The sequence below is a fragment of the Falco cherrug genome, chromosome 14 (genome assembly GCF_023634085.1).
Source record: "Falco cherrug isolate bFalChe1 chromosome 14, bFalChe1.pri, whole genome shotgun sequence".
Lineage (NCBI taxonomy): Eukaryota > Metazoa > Chordata > Aves > Falconiformes > Falconidae > Falco > Falco cherrug.
This window is the reverse complement of record NC_073710.1, coordinates 5423627-5447610: the sequence shown is the minus strand read 5'-3', so window position 1 is coordinate 5447610 and position 23984 is coordinate 5423627. Positions and strand designations below refer to the sequence as shown.

General features: G+C 34.2%; 1 protein-coding gene across 3 annotated transcripts in view; it reads right to left on the bottom strand.

Moving 5' to 3' along the window:
* Positions 1–2029: 2029 nt before the first annotated feature.
* RPGRIP1L (RPGRIP1 like) overlaps positions 2030–23984 on the bottom strand; it is a 75280-nt gene continuing 53325 nt past the window's right edge. For all 3 annotated transcript variants that reach the window (XM_055726383.1, XM_055726382.1, XM_055726385.1), the window contains 4 exons: positions 18991–19174; positions 12986–13070; positions 5954–6087; positions 2030–2623 (listed from right to left, as the gene is read on the bottom strand). In XM_055726383.1, coding sequence (XP_055582358.1) covers positions 2520–2623; positions 5954–6087; positions 12986–13070; positions 18991–19174 — 507 coding nt within the window. In that variant the 3' untranslated portion in view covers positions 2030–2519. The remainder of the gene's footprint in view (positions 2624–5953; positions 6088–12985; positions 13071–18990; positions 19175–23984) is intronic.

Sequence of the window (23984 nt, the reverse complement as noted above, 5' to 3'; positions counted from 1 at the left end):
CTTAATGCAACAACAAAACTTTCTAATATGTTTGTATGTTTATGTTGCATAAGATAATATAATACATCCGTCGGAAAAATCCTCATGGAATATTCTATCTGTCTTAGTAATAAACATGAATAGAAATCAAGATTTTTTAAAAATCCAAAACTGAGTAATAGTGAACCCTACAAAGAAATATGTTTAGGAACCTGAGGCAAATTATACATGTTAATGTTGGAGTCACTGAGAACAGTTAACACAATGTAACCAAATGTCAACTGGAGTATTTTGCAGTAACTTACTGAAGAGGTCTGTGTTTAATGAATATATGAACGCTTGGTTTCTAAGTTTTCAACTTCAGATGGAGAAGATTAAGTGCTAAGGGTGTTACTGTAAACGTTTAAGTGAGATGAACATCACTGATTTTCTAATTTTACCACATGGTTTATTTCAGAAGAAAACAAGCACCAGTTACATAGTTCTCCTGCAAGTCAGTAAACAGTCACACAGGAAAACTCAATACAATTTGCTTCTTTGTTTATGTGCACGATATTTAGTTTGGTTTGCAAAGTATTAAAAGAATAATAAGAACCTCCTGACACAATACCGCAACTAAATTTCTAAAAAGCCACTCAGTTAATCTCAGTGTTGAATCTAGCTGTTTCAAATTATTGTAATGTATAATAACAGTCTTATTGACAATATAGATGCACAGAGCCAAAAAAAGCTAGAAATAGTGGCCAAAATGATGAACTAAGCGCCAGCCCAAATGACAACAAACACATGGCCATTAACTGAAGAATGGAGGGGTTTAGGAATGCAGCTGTCTGTGGTCTCGTACAAGTTCCAGAGGAATGAAACACTGCGAGGACTGGCAAAGTCTGGATGAGAAGTGCTGCTGAAGATGGTAGGTCCTAAAATGGAGTCAACCATCGGTTCACATTGGAATTCAGAGATTTCTGTGGTCAGAATATATTCATTCCATTGGCCTCATAATGTACATCAACAAATTAATATTGTATGGATGTCATTTCAAAGCCTACTGAAGACGAAGAGCTATTATTGAAGCCATTAGAGCCCAGATGGTTCAAACTATATGCAGATATTCATACTTGCATTTCTGCATTATAGCTGGGGTTTTTTTTTTCTGTTGAACTGTAATGAATTGTCTCATAATCTATTCCATCTTCTTGCCATTAGCAGGCTTTGAATGTTCACAAATAGGAGCAAAGAACTCATTTTCCAGAGCTTTAATCACACAAAGAGGGAATACCTAATTCTCTAAATGAAATGGTCTGTGATCACTGAAGCAGAGATTTAATATATCACGGCAAATTAGGTAGATTTTAATAAATTACTTATCTCTCTGAATACTTTACATATGCTTATGAAGAAACATAGCCTGTTTGCAAACAGTGGAAATCCACAGCCTATAAAATCCTTTGAAGAAAATGACAAATAAAAAAGTAAATTAAAAAATGAAATGTATTATATCCTCGTTCTCAAGAGACAATCCTTTTGCAGCATTGATTCACAGCTCCATTAAAAATATCAATTAAATCCTTCACTGAGATTGGTTAAAAGCTGGAAAATTAACTTTCCAAGCCAGACACTGGTTATTCAGATACAACAATTCATTGTATATGTTTGATGTAAGTTCTAAGAGTGACAAAAACCAAATGAAAACACAGTTGCCTGTCCCTACAGCTCAAACTAGGTGAAGCAAAACCTCATACTCTATGGCTTCTTTTTGTGCTTTGACAGATGTTGGCTGAAAGTAAATCTTTTACTGTACAGAAAAATGATTGTGCCTGCCCTTCCCCTACTTCAAATCATGGTAATCATAAACAGCTGATTATAATGTTCGTAGAAGGGTAAAAGTTATTTAAAAAAAGGTTGCAGTAATTTAATAAGTCCTGCAACTAGCTTCATTTTTTATATTTAATTGATAGGAACTGCATGCATCAAAGAAAACACATACTGAGATTTAATGTGCATAAAATGGATATTAGCATTTTAAAGAGGCAGATTAACACATTAATCCAAGTAATTTTCATATATTGCTTTTAATAAAATCTTCACAGTGTAAAATTCTTAATGAGGCTAATCACAGGCATTCCATTTAGTGGGGTGATTAGGGATAACATAAAAGTATTTTTAATCAGTTTTCTAAGGCTTATGGTTTTTTTATTAAAAATTAAAAATTTTACTTGCATTTTTATTACTGTTTTAAGTAGGAAAAAACTTGAAAATGCAAATAAAGCACAACATTCAATCATGTAGGTATTAATTATTTACAAGACGTTGTCCATTGTGGAGAGACTCGGAGAGACTCTTAGCCTTAGGGGGGAAATATAAAAACAAACAGACTGAAAAGTATACAAAACTTTACAACTACAAATCAAGCATCCTTTCCATATAAATTATACATTAAATATACTGTAAAAATTACAAAGATCTCATCTTTGAAGCACTATCAAGCATGTATTTACACTGGGAGACGGAGCTTCTGTAGGCAAACTTCCCTTTCATGCCTCCTAGTCATCTTTGCATTCCTCATAGATTGAGCGCAGCGTATGGAGGGCTTCCACTGTTACTTTGAGCTTTCCAATTACTGCACTATCATCTTGTGAATCGAAAACTAGAAAGGAAACATCAGAAAACAGCATTAGCAATTTCATTTATGGTTTTGCTTTTGTTCTGATAATTTTCCTTAGCATTTGGACAGATCAAAAGGCTCCTAGCGTATGCTTAAAAAAGAGAAAAATAAATAAATAAGAAATCTTCCAGTTCAGGCACTCAGCCTACCAGAAGCAGAGCACTCCAAGAACTAGAAAGTACATCAATAAAAGTATAGTGTTGGAATTATCCTTAAAATAAACAATATTACCTGCATGATAATTGCCTATATAAATTCACCATTTTTCACAATATGTAAATATAGAGGTTCCATTTTCTGCTAAAGACATATACAGCATACTTATAAATAGTTATAAGCAAAAAAACCCCCAACCCCCAACCCCAAAAATACCCGATTAGTGAATTTTCTACACTGTGTGTATGACTGGTCCAAATCAGCTTGGACAGTTACTAGTATGTAAATTTTTACAGTTGGTGCAATGCAAAATTATTCTTATTCCAGGCCTCTATGTGTTGTAAAATCGTGAAGTGTAGATGAAGACGGTACTTCGCCTAGACAGAACCATTTAACTACCTTCATCTTTGTGTATGTGGGTTTTAAAGGACTATTTAAAATTTCTGTTTTACAGAAATTAGCGAAGATGATTTTAAACTGCACTCTTACAACATCTAAGCCCAGAGAGCCACAATCTCTGCTGCTGTCATTAAAAGCACACTGATAACAATCAAAAATGGGGGTCTTTCCCAGTCCTGCATAAAAAACAATGAGGCTGCCTAACATGACTCTAAAAGGAATTTGAATGAAAACAAATAATCTTGACAGCACATCTTTTCAAAGCAAATTATACAGCTGACAAATGGCAAGGTTATGCATTTACTGTGTAAACTGGGGTAAGTACTCTAGGACATGCAATGATACTGCATGCTACTACTACTTCTAGGCCGCTGGGAGAGCTCAGAAGAGGTTTGGAAAAAGAAAAACATGGGATAAACCTTCCATCGTTTACGTTGTTAATGGAGCTATTACAGGACAGACTGGAGGCTATTCTGAGAGGTCCAAACCGTTTTGTATATTCTTGGACAAATCACTCTGTGAACTGTCAACGTGAAGAGCAGACTTCAGGGGACAGGCTTCTATATTCTTTTTCATCCAGCCTCTTGCTGACCCATTCACTTAATTGCTTCAGATTTCACACAGGCCACTTTCACACCACCGGCAATGAAAGGAAAAAGATATGAAAGGGATATATGCTTGCAGCCCTCAAAAAGAATGAAGTTTATGGTATCTAACTTAAGTATGATTAGATCGTCATGTGGTAGCCTCATATGAATTTCCCTGTGTCTAGGTTTATTCTTTTTCCCTCAAACCAACATCTACCTCAGAGAAAGTGTGCAATATTGTTTAGGAATTATATTTATTGTGCTATTACATGTAATTGAAGTCTGTGTCCAGATCTTACGAACACATCATTTTACAATGACTTCATCCAAGAAAATATACTGATTTATTCTACCTTTGCCATGATCTGACATATATTATGGTGAAATGCATTTCAGTTCTCTGAAAGTTCTACATTTTCAGAAAATATGGTTACAGATGCAATAAAAATACCTTAACTGTACAACACCTACAGGGAAGGGAAGAAGCGTGGACAGGAATAAGAATAAAAATATATCTATGAAGGTGATAGTAATGATAGGAATAATGTACATAAGTAAAAAATAGTTCAAATGTTTTATAACTAGGGGAAGAAACTCCCCTCACAGTGTTGAAGTAGTTGTCGTTACATAATAATGATTACCTTTTGATGGAACAACAAGTAGTAACAAAAACTGTCCCTGTTATTATAATTATCACAGCGGTGACAATCAGTTCTAAGTTTTGTGATAGGCGACTTTCAAGGGTAAAAAATTATATTTATATCACTAATCAATCTTATCAAATGGGAATTATGTCATTAGGAATTATGGCCATAGAATCCAAAACAAAACCTATTTTCCAGTGAGACACTATGAAATACCTTTTTGGAGATGGGCTTTCATAGAACTACTTAGGGAAAAGTTATTGGTGGATAAAAGATTAAGTGGTTCAGCCACAGTAAGAAGTGCATCAAATCTGTATATTATTTTTCCAGGGTATGGAAATTTGATTCTTCTTAGAATTTTCCTTATCGTGTTCCTGGAATTTTGATACATACTTTGAGTATTTTAGCTACAGCATGGATGCAAATCATGCATGATAATGCAAATGGATAAGAAAGCCTGTTTCTTTTCCTCACTGCTCAGTTCCCTGTCACTCAAGGTATGGTAATTAGACACAGCAGTAGAAGTCGCAAAGTCACAGCGTTCTACTAGGGCTAACCAGAATGCTCGCTATCACAGAGTACCTTGTCAACATGGGTGCACTGCATCTAGTAATCATGTGCGTTCACTTGCTGTTATAGGAGATGAATGGTTTTGTAAGTTACACTCACAGCTTCTTCACTGAGCTTTACCACAATGGGGAAGGAGGATGGAGAGGAGCTGATAAGGAGAAAAATGTACCATTGATAACCATGTCCCTGCTACCACGGGGAACAGGAAGGTCTAAGCAAGCAGAATATTTTCCTTCACTGTCTATGAAAGGACTGAGTAGCCTTCTCAAGGCTTCCTATCAGCGTTATAAAAATGCTGCCGTAAGACCCAGGAAATGGAAGATTCCACAGCTCCTACCCACCTTACCTTGCTTTCATGAGTCACTGTGAAAGTTCGGTCACAGTCTGTTACAGAAGGATGCTCACTCTAAATTGATTCCTAACCAAAGCCACGAGTATTTCACATTGCCTCAGATATAGGTTTCATATAGAGGACACAAGCTTGAGGTACTTTGGGGGTTATAACATAACTTCAGATAAGATACAGACATTAGCAGTACATAATTACTGACATAAATTTTAATAAGAAAATATATGTTTATAGTCCTACTAGCATGAAGTATGTTGTACAAAATAAAGAACTATAGTTAAGTGGACATGTCCTGAAAATTCTTAGGTTTTAGAAACTAATTACTATGAGCTGGGAGTGTTGTTCAGTTTTGGGGTGGGGTGAGGTGGTAGTGTGTTGTTGTTGTTGGGTGGGTTTTTTTAACCAGGTTTTAAGGAATAACAATAGTACACAGTTTTTGCTGACTATTGCAAACAAATGGAGGAGCCACTAGCAAATACTGAAGAATTTCTTATTGAAACAATGTCAAACAACTACTTACATAGCAAAGCTTGCAGAGTAAAGCAGAAATTCAACAAATAGTTTTTAGGGTACAAAAGGTTTCAAGAAATTAATCTCTAAAGCATACCATCAATATCTTGCTCAAGGATATCTCTTTGCTTCTGGAATATCTCTCTCAAACTGACATAAGCGAAACCAATATCTTCACATTCAAGATCCTGTTCATCTTCTGGAGGATCACTGACCACTGTAAATCGTAGACTAAGTGTAAAAACAAAAAGGAAAAAAAAAAAGTAAAGAAATTTTACCTTCAAAAAGGGTTGAAAATTAACTCAAAACAAGAAAAAAAAAGGCAAAAATCACACTCTATTTTACCAGTTAAACATAAACCAGAACTCTTTATCAATTATATTCAACATTTACCATGACAAGAATCGCCTGAGAACCTTTCTTTTAAATATTCCTGCCTTCATTAGCATTATTTAGCAGTACTAGAAGGGCAGAGAGGTTGTAACCGCAGATCTGCAGGCTTCCAGAATTTTTTGATTTTTCTCCACCCTCCACACCACCCTGTGGCACAATCCTTGTTCATGTGGCAGGGACAGGCAGAATAGTCTAAGGATTAAAGACTTTTTCACATTTGAAACTCATAAGTTTGTTTAGCTAAGCTGCTGAATCCAACTGTTCTGTCACAATTTCTTCATATCTACTTCCCCATAGGTAAAACCAAGATTATATCCATGTACTTTGATATTTTTATAGAAAAAACTCATTTATATAAAGTAACTAAAAATATAGTTAGGGATTTTTTAGTGGGTTTATTTTTGAGTGATTTGTTGGGGCTTTTTGATATTATTTTTTTTAGATTTTTACTGTGTTGACTATACCACGCAAATTAGTCAATGTGAAGAAATAAAAACAATTCATAAGCAATAATGGAACATTTAGGTTCCATGTAATTATGTTTTGTTGGTTAAAACCTTAAATATCAGAGGCTTGTTAAAAACATTCAACTACTTCAATTCAGTCAGGCCACATAAGATGAACCTGTACGAAAATTTCAGCTTTGATGTGGAGCTTGCTTATGATGTAGAGCTTTCCAGTTGTCCCCAGTTATGGTGCTTTGTTTGCATAGTAGTTTTGGAACACGTTAATTGGATTCCCATTGGACTAGACTAAAGTAAACTGAAGATGTGCGCCAGGAGTACCTACACCTAATGCACTTCACTGCAATAGACATTCAGTCAGTAGGATCAATTTAATTCTCAAAATCATCCTAAACATATATGAAATGCAAATAACAGACTATTAGCAACAATTGCTTTGCACTAGAGATTCTCTGGTCTGTACCACTTCATAATTTAGATCTAGCCTTAGTAAATTTTAAGTCATGCATTTTCTTGGCTTTACATTGAGTGGTGTGGGAGACGTGAGAAAAACAATTCAGAAAGACAAACCATATCAAATGTTTTCCTGATATCAGAAATACTAGCCATATTCAATGAAGCAATTCTTTCCAAACACCAAGTGTAAAATATTTAGCTGAAAGTCTTTGAGAATTTTCACACCCCATTTAGATACTTGGAGAGCATATCCTAGCCAAGAACACATTCCACAAAACCAACAAGAACCTAAAGGCAGTTCTCTCAAAATAGTATCTTTCTAATGTTGCCTTGTGTATTCATTATTTGAAAGTTGGACCTTACACAGCAATTTCTCCTGCACTTGTTCCCTCTCATGCTTTATCTTCATTATTCTGTTCCTGTTTTACACATAAAAAACTACCCGTGAGCACAGACTGGATACAAAGTCTCTGAGTATTTACTGTGCTGTCTAAACAGCCTGTTTGTCCACGCCAAACATCTAAGCCCAACAACTATGCTAAATATTTGCATTTTTCCTGTGAACTTAAATTACACACATTGCATCCAAGTATGGCTTTTCTTTTAAACACAATTCCAGTACTGTGCTGGAGCTGACTTGATTTGAGTGGCTTGTGTTGGGGCCAAAAACACAGAGACTGACAAAATGACAGGAATTCAGAGCTAACTAATTTTTTGGTATGTCTTGGCAATGTTGTTTAAACTGTGAGCTTTACAGACTAAAGATGTTACAATAAACATAATTCCAAATAAGTAACAATCAAGTTGCATAAAATCAAGTCTACAGGAAACGATATCTTAGACAAAGTATAATCAAATCTTACTAAAAGACTTCAAACATAACTGCAATATGTGCTTATAGTGGTTTATTTTTGTGCTTGGCTCTTACTGACAAATATTTATTATAGAAAATATATACATAAATATATGTTACTAAAAGCAGACACCTATTAAAAATCTGTGTTTTAAAAAAAAATTCTGAAGGCAAAAAAAGGAAAAATCACAGCTATTTCCCACAGCAGGTGGCTTTCCTGAGTATAATGGATCTAACTTAATGATTTTGGCACAAAGCTAAGCAGCAGCAAAACTGCCAAAACTCAGTGAAAAAGAAAAATATTTAGGTATTGAAAATAAATCTTAAATCAAATAAAAAGAAATAAAGAATTGTAAGAATAACTGATAAAACTGTTGGGTATTGGGAAAAGATCTGTTTTGTTATGATTCAGTGTCCATATTAAATCGAATAAATTGGAGAAACCAGCCAAGCAGTTAAGATAGTGATAGAAGAGGAGGAGATTAGTGCTGGATTGTTATCCCTTAAAGGTGCCAATTGCTACTAAAATTTTCACTGAAACACAAGCTAAAAGCAAGCCTAGTAACATTTGGGAAAGTACCTTATAGCCAAGTCAGGACAGTCTATAGGACAGTCATTCATACTGGTCCACTTTCTGGTTTGGTTCATATGCAAGCATTTTACAGGCATACAGCGAGCTTCAATAGAACAGATCAAAAGAACTGCATCTCTAACACCTTACAGTTCCAATATGCCTAAAAGATCATTGGATTAAATCTTTGCTGCTAATCAGGAAGGGGCGATTTGAATTCTGGATCCCACGCGAATATTCCAACTGGTAGACCACAAAAATGGTACACAATCACTTGGACTTTTGCATTTTTAAAAAACATTACAAATGCTTTAGGCTTAGAAAATATTTAAATATGATATTCACCATGCTTTAACTTGTTTGATTCATTTACCAAAAACTGCAAGAGTTTTGTTTTCAGGTTAAGCTGGACAAAAAGACAGAGGCTGCACTGCCTTGGAACGTACTGCACACTAACAGGCTCCTCGCCCTGCATCAGCACAGAATGCACAACATGCAGCTAGTACCCAGTGTTACCTTAACCCTGCCTCACTTATGCAAGAAACTTTGAAGGAAGTTGGAATACCAAATTCTACTACAATTTCTTACATAAAGCTATGCATAGTATTCCTCTCCCATACTTCGCTCTAGAATCCTAGACTTTCTTTCTAGCTCATTTCTACATTTCCATCATACCAGGTAACAGTACTCACTTCCTTGCAGGAACCCCATGCCTACAGGCAGCATTAGAAGTAGCTTTGACAACCTGTTTAAACATACTGTGTGAGAACATATTTGCTAGCCACTATAAGAAAGACTAGAGAACTAAATGAAACTTGTCTACTAATTAAGGGTCAAAATAAAAGTAAAAAAAAAAATAATTGCCTTAAGCTTAAAATGTGGTATACAATGAAGCAGGAAAACCTGGACAAATATTTATTGTTGTTGTTATGATTGCACTTAAAGGTAATTCACCAGCAGGTAATTTGGAGTGCCTGGAAAAAAGCTTGTGATGCAGGTGATTTTGATTCTAATTCTTTATTCATAGAGATCAGTCATTTTTAAGCAGCAAGGAGAAAACCTCATGTGTTATATAGTTAGTATATTTATGTGAAGCTAACACTGTACACATGCTCTATACTCCTATAACATGGATGCATAGATTTTGTTACTTTGGAAAACAATGATTTCATATAGTCAGTTTCTTAGAGTAACAATCATTTCCTACCAAGAAATGATGCACCTGTCAGGATCAGCCTGGAAACCTCTTGCATAAACCTGTTCACTCTTGTTATCACAGCAGGGTTACTGTTAGAAGAATGGATTCCTCCATTCTTCTCATATGTCTCTTTTGACACTTGTCAGCAGAGCATATACTCTACTGCCAGGTCTGCAAGCACTGCGAGTACAATCTGGCATGAGCTATCAGGTAAGTCTCCTAAGACCCAAATTTCTACACACTTAAAATGCTGACAGTGGAATACAAACAGGATAAAGAATAAAAGATAACTATAACACAGTTACAGTAAGCTAAATGGACTGCCAGAAATGCTTCCTGTTATTAACTGATCTACAGACTTCAACGTGTAAGTAAACTATGGGGTTCAGATGATAAAAGTAAAATGATTTTGTCTTTTTTTGTTGTTTGACAAATATTAATAAGTATAGCTTCCTAACATAAATAAGGAATGCAATTTGAACCCTTATTATATAGAAAAAGAAACAAAAAAAGGGCTACCCTGTCATACGATACAGCTATAAGAAAAAGCAAGTGTTCTGGCAAAATTTCCATATCAATGATAGAGACATTGTCTGTCTGAAAACATAAAGACAAAGATGCTTGTCAAAAGAAAAGAACCATCATTGTGGTGTGCAACAATTAATAATCTAAATGGGACTTTAAACAATTTTCCTAGTTTTTTCCTACATCATGCTTATACATATTAGACTTTGTATCATTCTATTTAGGGATATATTTTCTTTACTTCCTTGAATGCTAAATATTCTTGCATTTTCTGCCACTAAAGCCATTTATTCGAATGTGGAACCAAAAATCAACATTTCTAATAAACTCTTAAAATGATTCCATATCAAGAAATGAAACTGAAAGAAGAGAAAAATAACCTTGTTTTGAAACCTTTTAATGAACAGTAAACCCCACTCCCAACAAATTTTAGCTTGGATGTTAGGAAAAAATTCGTCACTGAAAGGGCTGGTCAAGCATTGGAACAGGCTGCCCAGAGAAATGGTTGTGTCACCATCCCTGAAGGTATGTAAAAGACATGTAGATGAGGCACTTAGGGACACAGTTAAGGGATGGACTTGACAGTGCTGGGTTAACGGTTGGACTTGATGATCTTAAAGGTCTTTTCCAACCTTAACAATTACATGATTCTATGAAATAAACTTTCCCACTTAAACGTTATGTGAAGCTACATTTATTTGTACGCATTAACTAAAAGAGTATAAAGCTGTGAAATACATTATTTTCAGGGCCAAGTTGGCTCCTGTTTCAACTACAGGATTAGGCTGTAGTTGCAACTTTGGCTTTGCAGTAATTTTACATATTGTATTAGTATCTCTTTTAACACCTTCATTAATGTGACTCTCCTTTGTGAAGACAAAATAAGCATGCGATGTATCTATTTATTTATATTCTAACAGAGACCAAATCATTATGAGTATCATTACTAACAACATTTATTGTGGCAGGGAGAAAATTCACCTGAAATCTTAATACACCGCTTAATATACATAATACACTATTCTATGCTCCTGTAAGCAGGCATAGCACATACACCAATAAAGTGTCAGGCTAAACCATGTGCAGGCAATTTTCAATGATATTTATATCCTTGATAATTTGGTTTCCTGAGCTTTAAAGCATTAGTTTAGTTCAGTTCCTGTTTCAGCTGAAAAAACTCTGATATTAGTTTGTAAGGCTTGTGATAGAAAACATGTGTTGAAGATATAACCAGGCCAGGTTTAAAATGCATAGAGTTGAAAACATTTGGTGTATAGGCAGAATCTCCATAAATTTTGTTTCTTGGTGGTCCTCTTGCTGGGATAAAGTGGGGAAGAACTGGACTAGCGATGAACTTCCTGCCTTGCTATTTAGTCACCGCAGGCACCAATAAATGCAGAAAACAACCTACCTAGTAACAAAGAGGACAGTACCTTGATGGCACACGCAAAAAAGAAATGCTGTTTGTGGGCAAAAAAAGCTCACTGCTGTTATTTTACCTTATTCTTGCCTTCAGTTTGGTAAATATTTCGTATAGATGTCTAAGTATTTATAGGTGAAATTGCAGCTCACAGACTAGCTATTTTCCTTAGCTGAATTATCCCTCAGGAAAAAGAGTATTTTGTCCTCAGTATTGTGAAAATCTTAGTAGAACATGTTACCCACTTTCCTAATCTGTATGGTAAAATAAGTCTTCTGCTTGCTTATTAAGTGAAGACTTTTTTTTTTAAAAAAAAACCTCCTAACAATGTTTTGGTGTGATATTGCCATCCAAACATGTAATCATTTCATGGTGTTCCCTGCTCCATTCCAGCAAAATCTGTTTTCTAGCCAAGATATGTAATGCAGCTTTAGTAGGGAAACAGAACGAAGAGAGACCGCCCTCTTTCTTACTGCAGACTGCTTTTGTGATTTGTGAATAAATACGTATTTAAAAGATTTACAGTAACTCGTACACTTCAACTACAATCAGAAGCTATTCTACTCTTCTGTGAATTAAATAAATCTTTAAATTAATAACTGTTCCATTTTAATGAAGATTGACCTTCAAGAGGAAACAAACAAAGGATGTCATTCGTTCTCTCAAAGTAATGCGCATGCTATCTCAATCAAAAATTTGAATAAGAAAAGTTTTATTACTATAAGCTTGTACAAGATCAATTTATACTCTTTCTCATACGTATCCATATAATAGATGTCTGATTCATCAATATATATGTAGGTTTTTGGAAATTCCAGGGGCCGAGGAACACTTTCGGAAGCTCTTACACTTCTTTTAGTACTACGTATTCAGAAAGCAAAAGCTGTATTACGCTACCATCAGGTAGATAATGTGCCTTTCAAATTCATTATTGATAGAATGCTGCTGATAGAATCTCTCTTTTGCAAAATGAGGCTGTTAAAAAACAACACAACCAAAACACAGTATTAAAACAATATTAAGAGAGGTTGCAATATCCCATGCCATGTGAAGCTACTCAGCTAAGAAATGTAGATCAATTGCCACATCAGAATACAGGAATCATTCCTAGCTGAAACTAAATTTTCTTTAGTTAGTGTTTTAGTTGAGTTAACTTCTCAGGAATAACTCCTCAATGAAGTCAAACAAGGCAGACAATAAGCATTATTTACAGAGACCTTTTATACAGTTTTTCAGCACTAATATGTACCTGTCAGTATGTAGATCTGGCTTTAGAAGCATAGACTTGAGGTACTCTCTTCTGGCAAGATTATTCACCTTATCCACATGTATTACTGCAAAGCAAATAGGAATTCATATAATTATTTATCAATTGTTTTTCATCTTTAAGAAGAAAGAGGATGAAGAAAAGAACAAAGAAAAATAAATGGTTTTTTCCCTTGTCTTTCCTAAGGAAAAGCAACAATGTTAGAATCAAATTTGAAAGGTCATGTGATCTAATGGCATGTCACTGGCAGGTTTATGTGCACACTGTCAAAAAAGATACAAGCAGCATCTAAGCATGCCACATAGCTGTCATTTTCTGTTAATGGCAATAGCAGTCATGATTTTAAAAGCCAGTGGTCTTTATTGCTTTGTATTTGAAGTGATTTACTGCATTTTCTTCCACTGAGGAAGCTAGTGATAATGATAACTTATGGCAGAGTGCTTGTCCTTTTTGACAGCCTCAGTAATTTAATCCTCCTTTCCTGCCACAATATTTCAGTAAGAGAAACATCTAGACCAATGGACTGGAGAAAATCCACAGCCTGGGGAGTGTGTGTGAGTGCTCTAAAAGCTTTTTATTGTTTTAATTTAAAATACAAACACAAGGACCAGCTTTTAATTTGTGTACCATTAATATGACCTACAGTGAAAGATAGCCTTGGTTCGGAAAAAACAATAAAATAATGAGAAACAGGGTTTTAGGACATTCTTTAAGAAGTTTTTGAGCATCTTACATTAAGACAGTAGCTGCTTTCTTGCAAATGGTATCAGCCTACAAGTATCAGTAAACTACTGTGAAAGATTATTAAAATTCAGGATGTGAAAACTGAAAAATGGTGTTAAAGGACTTACTTTTTTCCCCCCTTAAAATAAGAAATGAAGCTGAGAAAATGTTGCTAGGACAGACCTAGGATGAATATAAACCTCTGAGAAACACAGCTCTTAGGAATATTTTACATTTGTTTTTGAGAGCAGGAGGAAGAGCTAGAAATTTGCCTGTCTTGAAATTACAACATCTTTAATATTCACTCTCTTCTAGTTACTCTGATGCTGTATTCAAAAAAAGCTCTTTTTTACTCTCCACATCCCATTAAGTTTTCCTTTTCCTATGCGCTGACAGAAGTCTTTAACATATTTCATACTGTCTTCTACTATCCAAAATAATCTTATTTGTATAAGCAGAAATTAGCAATTCTATCAAGAAGCAAAGAGTATTGAAACACAAGAGTATGGAAGAGAGATAAGAAGGCTCAAATTAATTCCTTGCAGAGGGATTTACTGAGAGACATATCTCTATTAAAAGTCCTCTAGGAAGCAAACCTTCCAGAGCTGCTAGTTCTCCAGTTTTCTCCAAAGCAGCTCCTCAGCTGTTACCTGGCCAGCAGAATCGCTATTAGAAACTTCTTTCAGAAAACAGCCAGTAGAACTGGTATCTGAATCATTCAAAGGAATCTGCAATTTAACACCTTTTCCTCTACTAACAGAAAGGAAAATACCGGTGCCCTATCTTGGAATCCTTATTTTCCACCCACAATATTCTTACGTTCGTAGACAGGTTAAAAAGAAGCTGTTACTGCCATCTGCTATTCTTCTGGGCATGTGGGTGACTTTCCACATGTGCTACTCTCATGGCCAAGTGCTCCCGGGGCCACCACAGGAAGTGATGGGGAGGCAGCAGGGAGACAGATGGACAGCCAAAGAACTTCAAAGGAGCTGCCACATCAACAGATTCTTCCCTTTCCCATAAGCATCCCAAATGGAATTTCCTAAGTTTACTAATTCTGTAACTAAAACAATTTTAAATGGAAGTTATTTACAAACCTAAAGAGTTCAAATTCATTTCACTCCATGGAAAAATTCAGACTAGCAAGTAAAACATTCAGCACAAGAACTCTATTCAAGTCTGGGGAAAATGATTAACCATAGTAAAAAAAATATTTTTAGATCCTGATGAGTAACATGTTTTCCTATCACCCCTTAGTACTGCCTGAACTTAGAATTATAACATTGCTCCAAGGCACAAAACACCTCATATGTCTGTCCAATTAGTTGCAAACATAAGTAAAAATTAAATTGTGACAGTTTGCATGTAAAATTATAATTTTAAAGTTTGTCCTAAAAAAGTACTAAAACTTGAAGATTACAATGACCCTGGGACCTCTTTAAAAATCACTGCAATTCCAAACATTAACGTAGCTGGTTCTGCTATAGCATGTCTTTGTCATAGTTCATTTTCTAACAAAATGAACAAGAATTTTATCACGATGAACAAAAAATGCCTGACAGTGTTGAGCTGTAATGGAGAAAAGGAATAAACATTACAAGTGTAACGATGTTTTCTGATGCAAGGCCTTAACATTTTCATTTGAGTTATACTGAGGAATACACCTTTTAGAATATGGATCTTCAGAAGTTTATTTTTAATAAAGAATAAACCCCATCATCTTACCCCACCTCCCCTTCCTTTGGTCTGCTTACACTTGTACTTCAAGTTGTTCAAATAACCACCTGTTGACTCAAGCTTTTGGATTAAATGTCAAATAAAATCTTTGCAGAATTTTGTAAGTCTTTCTTCTACTTCTGCTGTCTGTTCTCTAGAACCACTGTAAACAGTGATAACGACACATTTCCCACCTTCTATCAATCTTACTTTCTAGTAACTTTCTTGCCATCTCAGCATTTTCATAGTTAAGTCTTCATATTTAATAAAATATAAATGTTTTCTGTTAACAGTATTTATGAACTATTGCGGCCTTGACAAGAAAAATGTTTATTGTACCGAAATTAAGAGTCAAATATCAGTAGATGCATTTATATGTGAGGGAGACTGATCTTTGTTTGCTTGAAGCAATGTTTCCCTCTTATTCTGACAGCAAAACTGCCATTACGTTCACTTTAAAGCATATGTTGTAAAATGACTGGAAATAAATAATTTCTGGCACACTATTTTAAACTGCATATCAAAAGATAAAAAATTAATTCATGGCTAACTATGATCTGTAACACACCCTAACATCAAACCCAAATCATACTAACACAAACCTCATAAAAAAAATCAGAAACCTTCCTTTTTACCAAATTACAGGACAGAGTTACAGTGGGAGCACAATTTGACAAATTCCACTTTTCTCTGCATTTATGGGACTGTAGTGTTTTTGGAAGCATTCTTGGATATTCTAATAATGCTTTCCACAACTACAAAACCTCCTCTCCTCAGTTAGTATGGCCATCAGATGTAACACTTTAAGGTCATGGGAAATCAAAGAGTTACATGGTGTAACCCTAGAGTGTTTAAACTGCCCATTCAAATTTCTGTTTCAAGACCTTGGAAGAAAGAAAATGACCTGACAATTCCTAGTCAAAAAGTCATCGTCAAAATAATTAATGTCAAGTTACATGCTGTAACCACACGTGAAAAAGGAAATTCATAGCATCCCGTATGTCCACATCAATGGAGTTCTACTGTATTGTTTTTCAACAAGATTCCGTTAATCTTCCATGTCTTACATGTCAAGCAATGACAGAGAAGATGTGCTAAAAGTATGGAAAAACTTAAAAAGTTTTTAAGCAACAGATTTTATGAAGCTTCTGTATCAGTTAACATGTTTTCTAAACAGCCAAGTGGTTCCACTTATAAACAATATAAAATGTTTTATTTATAAGAACTAATGATTTTTAGATTTATGGACTTACCCTGCTTTTCTCCATGCAAAAATAAGACACTTAGTTTTCTTCTAAGCTCAAAGTAAATTTCTTTCTACCCATGCAAATCTCATTTTTATTAAAGAAAATATTCAATTAACCTCAAATATTCAACATACTCAAATCTAATTAGACATGAATAAGAGGTGCAGTAAAGCTATAGTAAACACACATGCAGATTTCATTACTATTATCTTACTGGCTTTCCAACTGACATTATAAAAAGAGACTCATTATTTTTTTTCCCCCTATACACAAAGCTAATCTTGAGTAGAAATTAGATGACCAATTATCTAAGCAAAACTCTGCAAATAACAACCACATCAGTATTATGCTGCAGAGTACAGTCCTGAAGCAATTTAAGATAAAAAACACCTTTGGATATTGGTTCATTAGGATATTTTAAACAGTTCTGTATTTGGTACATAAGCAGCAAATAGAAAAAACAAAGTTATGAAGCCAGGTTATGATTAGCAGAAATAGTACAATACAGCACTACCAGACTGGAACCCCTTATGTGTTACAGTCTCTAGAAGGCTTGATACTATTTTCAAAGATCACAGCTTGAAATATATTTAACTATCATAACTGTCTTAAGAGTCTGAAATTTCATTCTGTAGTCATTATAACTTTGCTGCACTTTGCTAGTTTTAATTTTGCAGTCAATGCTTAAAAAACTAATATTACACTTAGACCATATAGACTGTACACAGGAAACAGAATAACGTGTAAGAATTTTTACACCCTCTGAATACTTCTTATATTCAAAGCAATAAAAATTGAAGAAGCAAGAGAAACTAGGAGTGTTAAACAGCTTTTATTGACTTATGCTATTATTTCAATTAAGTTTTAAAGAATTTATTTCAATTATTACCTGCCTTTCTGGAATGTTTGGAAAAGTGTTTACAGCAGCTAGCAAAATGAATATTGTACAGCTCAATTAAAAACAAAACAATAAAACCAAACGCGTTCTTTCTTATCTGATGTCTCATGTAGAATATCATGACAGAAATCCCATCTGAATGGAAGTAAGCCTCAGTGAATGAAAGAGGTTGCAGTGCTATCAGTTTTTGTAGTTTTGGGGTGTGGGTTTTTTGTTTGTTTGTTTGTTTGTAGGCTTTTTTCTTTCTTTCTTCTTTTTCCCTAGAGCCTTACAAAGATTACTGCCTTTTTCAGAGTCACGGAAGCCAACAGACTGTGCCCCGCCCTCTGTATTTTCTCTAAAATGGGCAATCCCACTATAGCGATGGTTGATGTGACATCTATGAGCGACTTCAGTCTTCAGCTACAGGGTAAACCAATAGTTTGAGTACTAGGAGAATATAAATGGGTAAATTCTTTGGCAAGCCTCCCTCTAAAATCAGGTCTCTAGGTGGTAGCTATTGTAAAGCTAGTGTAAAGCTCTGACTGTGACACACTTTTGCAAAGCTGCTTTTTACAAAATTATTTTTAAAAGAACACTTAATTTGAATGCCTGTATTAATGGTGTGTCACAAATAGCAAACTGATTCGCCTGGGTCAGGATACTCTCAGCTAAAAATGCAATACTTCAAGTCCAAGCCAACATGGAGCACTCAGACTGAATCTTAAATGAAATAGACTTTAACAGGGAAAACACAAAATTAATGAATAATTGAAATCCTATGACATAGCTAGGAAAATAATTAACAAGAGAATTATCAATTACAGTAGTTCTATGTATGCTATTAGTGTAAATTAAATTGTGTATTGACATAAAGTATTTTCAAACATTCATTTATTAGAGAACAGCATATGGAGCATGTTGGATTAAGTATTATTAAGTAAATAGCCATGTATTAGTATTAAATGTGGCTGAAAAATTTCCTTTTTCAAAAAATTCTTATTCAAGGAACACTGAAAATTCCCAAGTGATGATCCAGTCTTATTACGTATTTCCTCTTTTCAACTCTATTTTAATTGTACAAGGTTACATGGAATGTTTTTCTTTTGCTGTATCATCATGTACCAATAGAGAAATCTGTTCATGTTCTTCTAAGAAGAATACATGAAAAAAATTATGCGCTAGCAGCATATTTAAGTATGTTGAGATGCTACCATCTCATAAACAAGGCTCCTTCAATAATTCATTTTACACTTGATAATTTCATCCTTAAAACCCACTCCAATATTTCCCAAAATATTTGGAAAATAGACAAATATAATCATAAATGCAACTATAATGCATAGAGGAAGTAGGCTTTATTAGCAGACATTACCGTAAGACAGAATTTAAGAGAAGCCTGCTCAGGAATACGTCATACTTACCACTGCTATAGTTATAGTGAATCCTCTGACCACTTGTTGGCTTTGGAAGTGACAGTGGGGTCTCCTCGCAAAGGAAATTGTATAATGTGCATTCTACAAACAGCTGCTGTATTGTTTCATCTGAAGTAATTTGTGAGTCAGTAAGACTGAGTGACATAATTTCAATATAGATTTTTTCATCTGCCTATTTTAAAACAAAACACAACACAAATTATTTTGTTTCTTGAAGTGTTAACACAAAACAAACAAACACGTACATTATTGGCTATTTTGTATGATTAACACCGATTGATTGATTTTGACTTACAACACAATGAGATTCTAAAGCCCAAAGTTTCTAGTTAAGAATACTGTTGCAACAGATACAGATTTACATGTGGTATTATTTTTGCAATAGTCACAAGGCTGCTGGAGAAGATAGGTTAAGGTTATCTTCATGTACAAATGATATTTGAACAAGGAATTCCAGTTGGCATTATTTGTAGCTGCATAGCAAAGTGATTTGTTTCTTGATCCTATAACTGTCTGAAATGATCTCAGTAATATTATGTACCAAAGTTTTCTAAATGAAAGAGGATTGTTACTCAGTACCTACTACAAACTATACAACAAATAGTTCCATAAAGATCCATCAAGTCACAAAGTAGTTAGGCATGTGAAGTAACAATGCTTATATGGAATTCAACTTCATGTACTGAACTTTTCTAGTTAAATCAAATATACATTTAAAAGTTACAATTAACAAAATGATAATAAAAGTAATATCCCAATTGCTCTTCACTAGAGCCTTTTCTTATTATCTTAAACTAAAATTTCATTTTTCTGTTGCTCATATGAAACAGTTTCATACTGTTCCGCAAAGTCTGTATTATTTGCGTACAGATAAACTGTAATAAGCTTTATGTATTTAAGTGGGAATGTCAGACTCAACAGAAAGTCACAAATATTTCCCTAGGTAACTCTGTAATTCAAAGAATGAAAAGCTACTATGGTTTCAAAATTGGAGTACATAGGTGAGTGTTCAAACATGTGATTCTTCAAAGAGCAAACAGAACATGCTGGAGTTCAGAAATGTCAAAAATATTTTTTTTTACTTCTTTCTTTGCCTTTCAAGTTCATAACCTTATTAAAAGAAATCCCCTTATATGGAAATATTTTGACAATTTCTGATTGTAAACTTAAATCACTTGAAGTCATAAATTATATTCAGAGGATTAGCTTTCTAGATACAGTGTTAGAACTGCAAGTCAATATTCTAATTTATTATGGAGATAGCTTATATTTTCCCAAGCAAATTACATAATTAATCAAACTGGAAAGCAGGTGTATCCTATTGTGAAAATATCCATCATATAGAACAATTTCCATTGCTGTCAAGCCCTTTCAATATTTGATGAAGTAATTTTACCCCCTCCTTTCAAAAGACATTTCCTTTTATTATGTATCCTAAGACACTTTAACTAAAAACTCAAATCTGAATATTTCAATACGGTTGTTTTATTATTCAGTAGATTCATGGAAATTTTACTAGGATGACAGAGAAAATTCCACACCATTCTGTCTCCACTAATACAGGTACACGGCTTCAGCTGGCAATATTACTAGGATTAGCATAGAATGATGAAATATTTAAAGGAATTTTTTTTTTCTAAAATCTAATAAATCAAATGACTGCCAAATGTCATTAAAGTGATGGTCTTTGACTTGAATATGCTTTTCATATTCAAATTTGAAAAGAAAGAGATGAAAGCCTGGAAAGGTTACTCAGTTTCAACTAATAACCTCAAGCACTCTACATTCACATGCATAAAAAATGAAATTGGCTCTATTGTCTAATTTTACTTCAGAAACAACTCTCTTCTTGCACTGAACAGATGTATTAGCATCTGCATTTAAAGTGATATGCTGAGTGGTTTTGTTCACCCCAAAGTATTTAGCGGTTATGTCAGACTATTTTGTACACAGATAGTAGTTTATGAATCGAGTCCAAACACAATATCCTGTATTATACAGTATTCCTTTTACATACCTTAAAATTTGTTTGACATACTTAACACTTGTAATTGCATACTGTAGGCAAAGAATATTACAGCTTTTTAAGGACAGCAGGGTAAAAACTATTCTGCTTTCTAACTTATAAGGAAACAAATAACTGAGTCATACTGTTAGAAAATTTAAAAATACAATAAATTGCTTTAGAGCTTAACAGTCAAGAACATTTTAATACCTGGTTTATTAAACACAAATACAGCATATACAAAGGAGAACACAAGCTGATTAAAAAAAAAAAGATATTTACAAATAAAAAAAAATATAACTGCTTAAGAACAGCATAGCTAGCATGTCATATTTCACTACTAATACGAAACCGCTCGTATTATGTAGCCATGCTGAAAATATACGTAGCATCCAACATACAATAGGAATTAATTTTTAAACAATCATTTATATTTCTATGATGCAGGGTGAAGTATATTATTTAAAACCTTTTCTAAGTTGTTGTGGGTTTTTTGTTGGTTTTTTTTTTTTTTAAGGCTTGGTCTCCTTTATTAGGTACTATTTAAGTGAAAAATGGATAGTTTTCATAACAAATTACTTCCTACAAATCATTCTACTTTGATGGGAATAAAATTAGTCCTTAAATTTGCTATTTGAAATAAAATATGAGATTTCCTCTAACAGAGAGATTGGAGAGACATATTAAAATAAAGAATACTAAATGTTTTCAAAGACTGTCTCTGAGAAACTGGCTCAGTGCTTTCATTTAGAGTGCTGAAAACAAAACATGGGCAACATACTTAGTCTATGTCAATATTCTTTTTTTATCATTTAATATTGACTCTTTGTAATTAATACCACCCAGAGATTTGGAACAATCACTGAACTCCAACAAGTTTTACAATTAGGGCAAATACTAAATACATTGGATATTACGTGAGAATTTGAAAAGTCAACATAACTTTTCTCATCTTTCTGATTTCTATGATTAAAAAAGCTTTTTTAATTCCATAAAAGTCTTGACTGCTGTCTTTAAGAAGCTGTATAGTCCATATTTCAATATCCTTTTTGGTCACAATAACATGCTAAGGCTTTGATGTGAATAATAAAATTCCAATTGATTCAAATGATCTGCAATAGTACCCTGAAGAATTAAGTGTTTTACAAAAAAAGTCTGTGCTTTCCGCATGGAACAGCAACATTGAAAATGCTTTGCTTATAGGAACAATGTAAATAATGTTCTTGTTTTTTACACTCACAGTAATATTGCCCTTGAACAACTCCAAATAAAGGAAACTTCTTAACTGTAAGATCAACTTGAATCCTATCTGTACCAATGCTCCACAATATTTATGCTTTACTCCTTTATATTTTATGTATTTATTTCCACAGTCCACTTACTTGTTCCCTTTTATTTCAAGCAGACAGCCCGTCAGATAAACTATGAGCTATTGTTGAATGAGCTCAAGTAATCACCCATTTGCTTTGCTATCAATACTTCAAACACTATCAATATTACTCGATTGGCAAATATTTATTGAATGAAAAAATCATCCTCTTCCTCTAGCAAGTGCCAAATTCCTGTCATCATCCTATTAACAATGTCAGAACAGAGCTGCAAAGGAATGCTATCACTTCAATGTCAATCTAATTTAACTGCAGAGTGTTAACAAACATTACTCATTAAGTAACTATGATTAATGGGTTATCATCTTACACATACAGAGAAAAATACATATTATAAAAAAATATTCTAGTCCTTAAGTGTATACACTGACTTTTCAGGTTAGGAACAACATCTGTTTTGAGATATTCCTCACAACGGTGTAGACATGAGTATAGAAAGGGAGATATGGAAATGCTTCCTGGTTCTTCTTCAAATGGATGTGACTTGCAAAAGCGCACAGGCTTCAGACTCTCCCTAAGACCTGGGGCAAAGTGTTCTCTCCTTATTCAATAGCTCTTTTGGAGCTGGATTTATTGTGAAGGACAGAAAGACACATATAATCTTGCCCCAGCATTGCTGGTTTTGTCACGTGCTAGGAGGACAACACAATGGCACTAGGTTTGCACTGTCATAAGGTTTGATGCAATCCCTTCAGCTCTGTCTGCAATTTAGAATACACTAACATCTATTGTGACAACGAGTACGTCTCTGGTTGCTGCCATTTTATCTAGCACAGAGTCCAAATTCATCTTTTTCAGAGCATGAATTCATCTTTAGTATCTTCAAAAGCATCAATTACGTGCTACAGCTTGAGACAATTCAATGATTAGTTATTGCCTCCTCTACGCAAATCTCTACTATGCAATTCTATGGTCATCTGAAACATGCCCATCAATGCATTGCTTTTGTGGTTTTTTTTTACAGAAAAGATCATTTCTAATTCAGTATTTCATAAAATGTTTGGTGTTTTATGCTAAGTTCCTAAGGGATGTGAAGCTTTCCAACCACCACCATGGTGACCATACATCTGAACTTAGTCACATTTGCACTTTGCTCATAATACAGCTTTTGATAACTTGAATACTACACTTTCTTCCCCTTAAATGGCTTGCCTCCCCCACCCTTTTGGAAGAATAAACATAAAATTGTTCAGTGTTTCTCCTGAAGTTGAATTTTTTTAAAGATTTGGTTTCACAACTTGCCTGTGGCACTGCCCCAACTAACAGCTTTTAAAGATGAAATGTTTCTAGGGATGAATAAAGATAGAGCTGGAGCTATCTGACTGGTGAGATACAACCTTCCTTAACTTTAAGTTTCATTTTCTCCCCAAGGAGTGGGGAAGGCTACATATTGTTACGGTCCTGATATACGCTATACTCTCTATTACAGATTATCTCAAAGAGGACAGTTAATTTTCTTCTTTTTTTTTTTTTTTTTTTTTTTTTTTTTTTTAGTGTTTAAACACTCTCCATTGATTATATCACCAGATAAAATAAAAAAAATACCAACTTTATCAAAATTCAAAGCCAGTTAGCTACATCAGTACCAA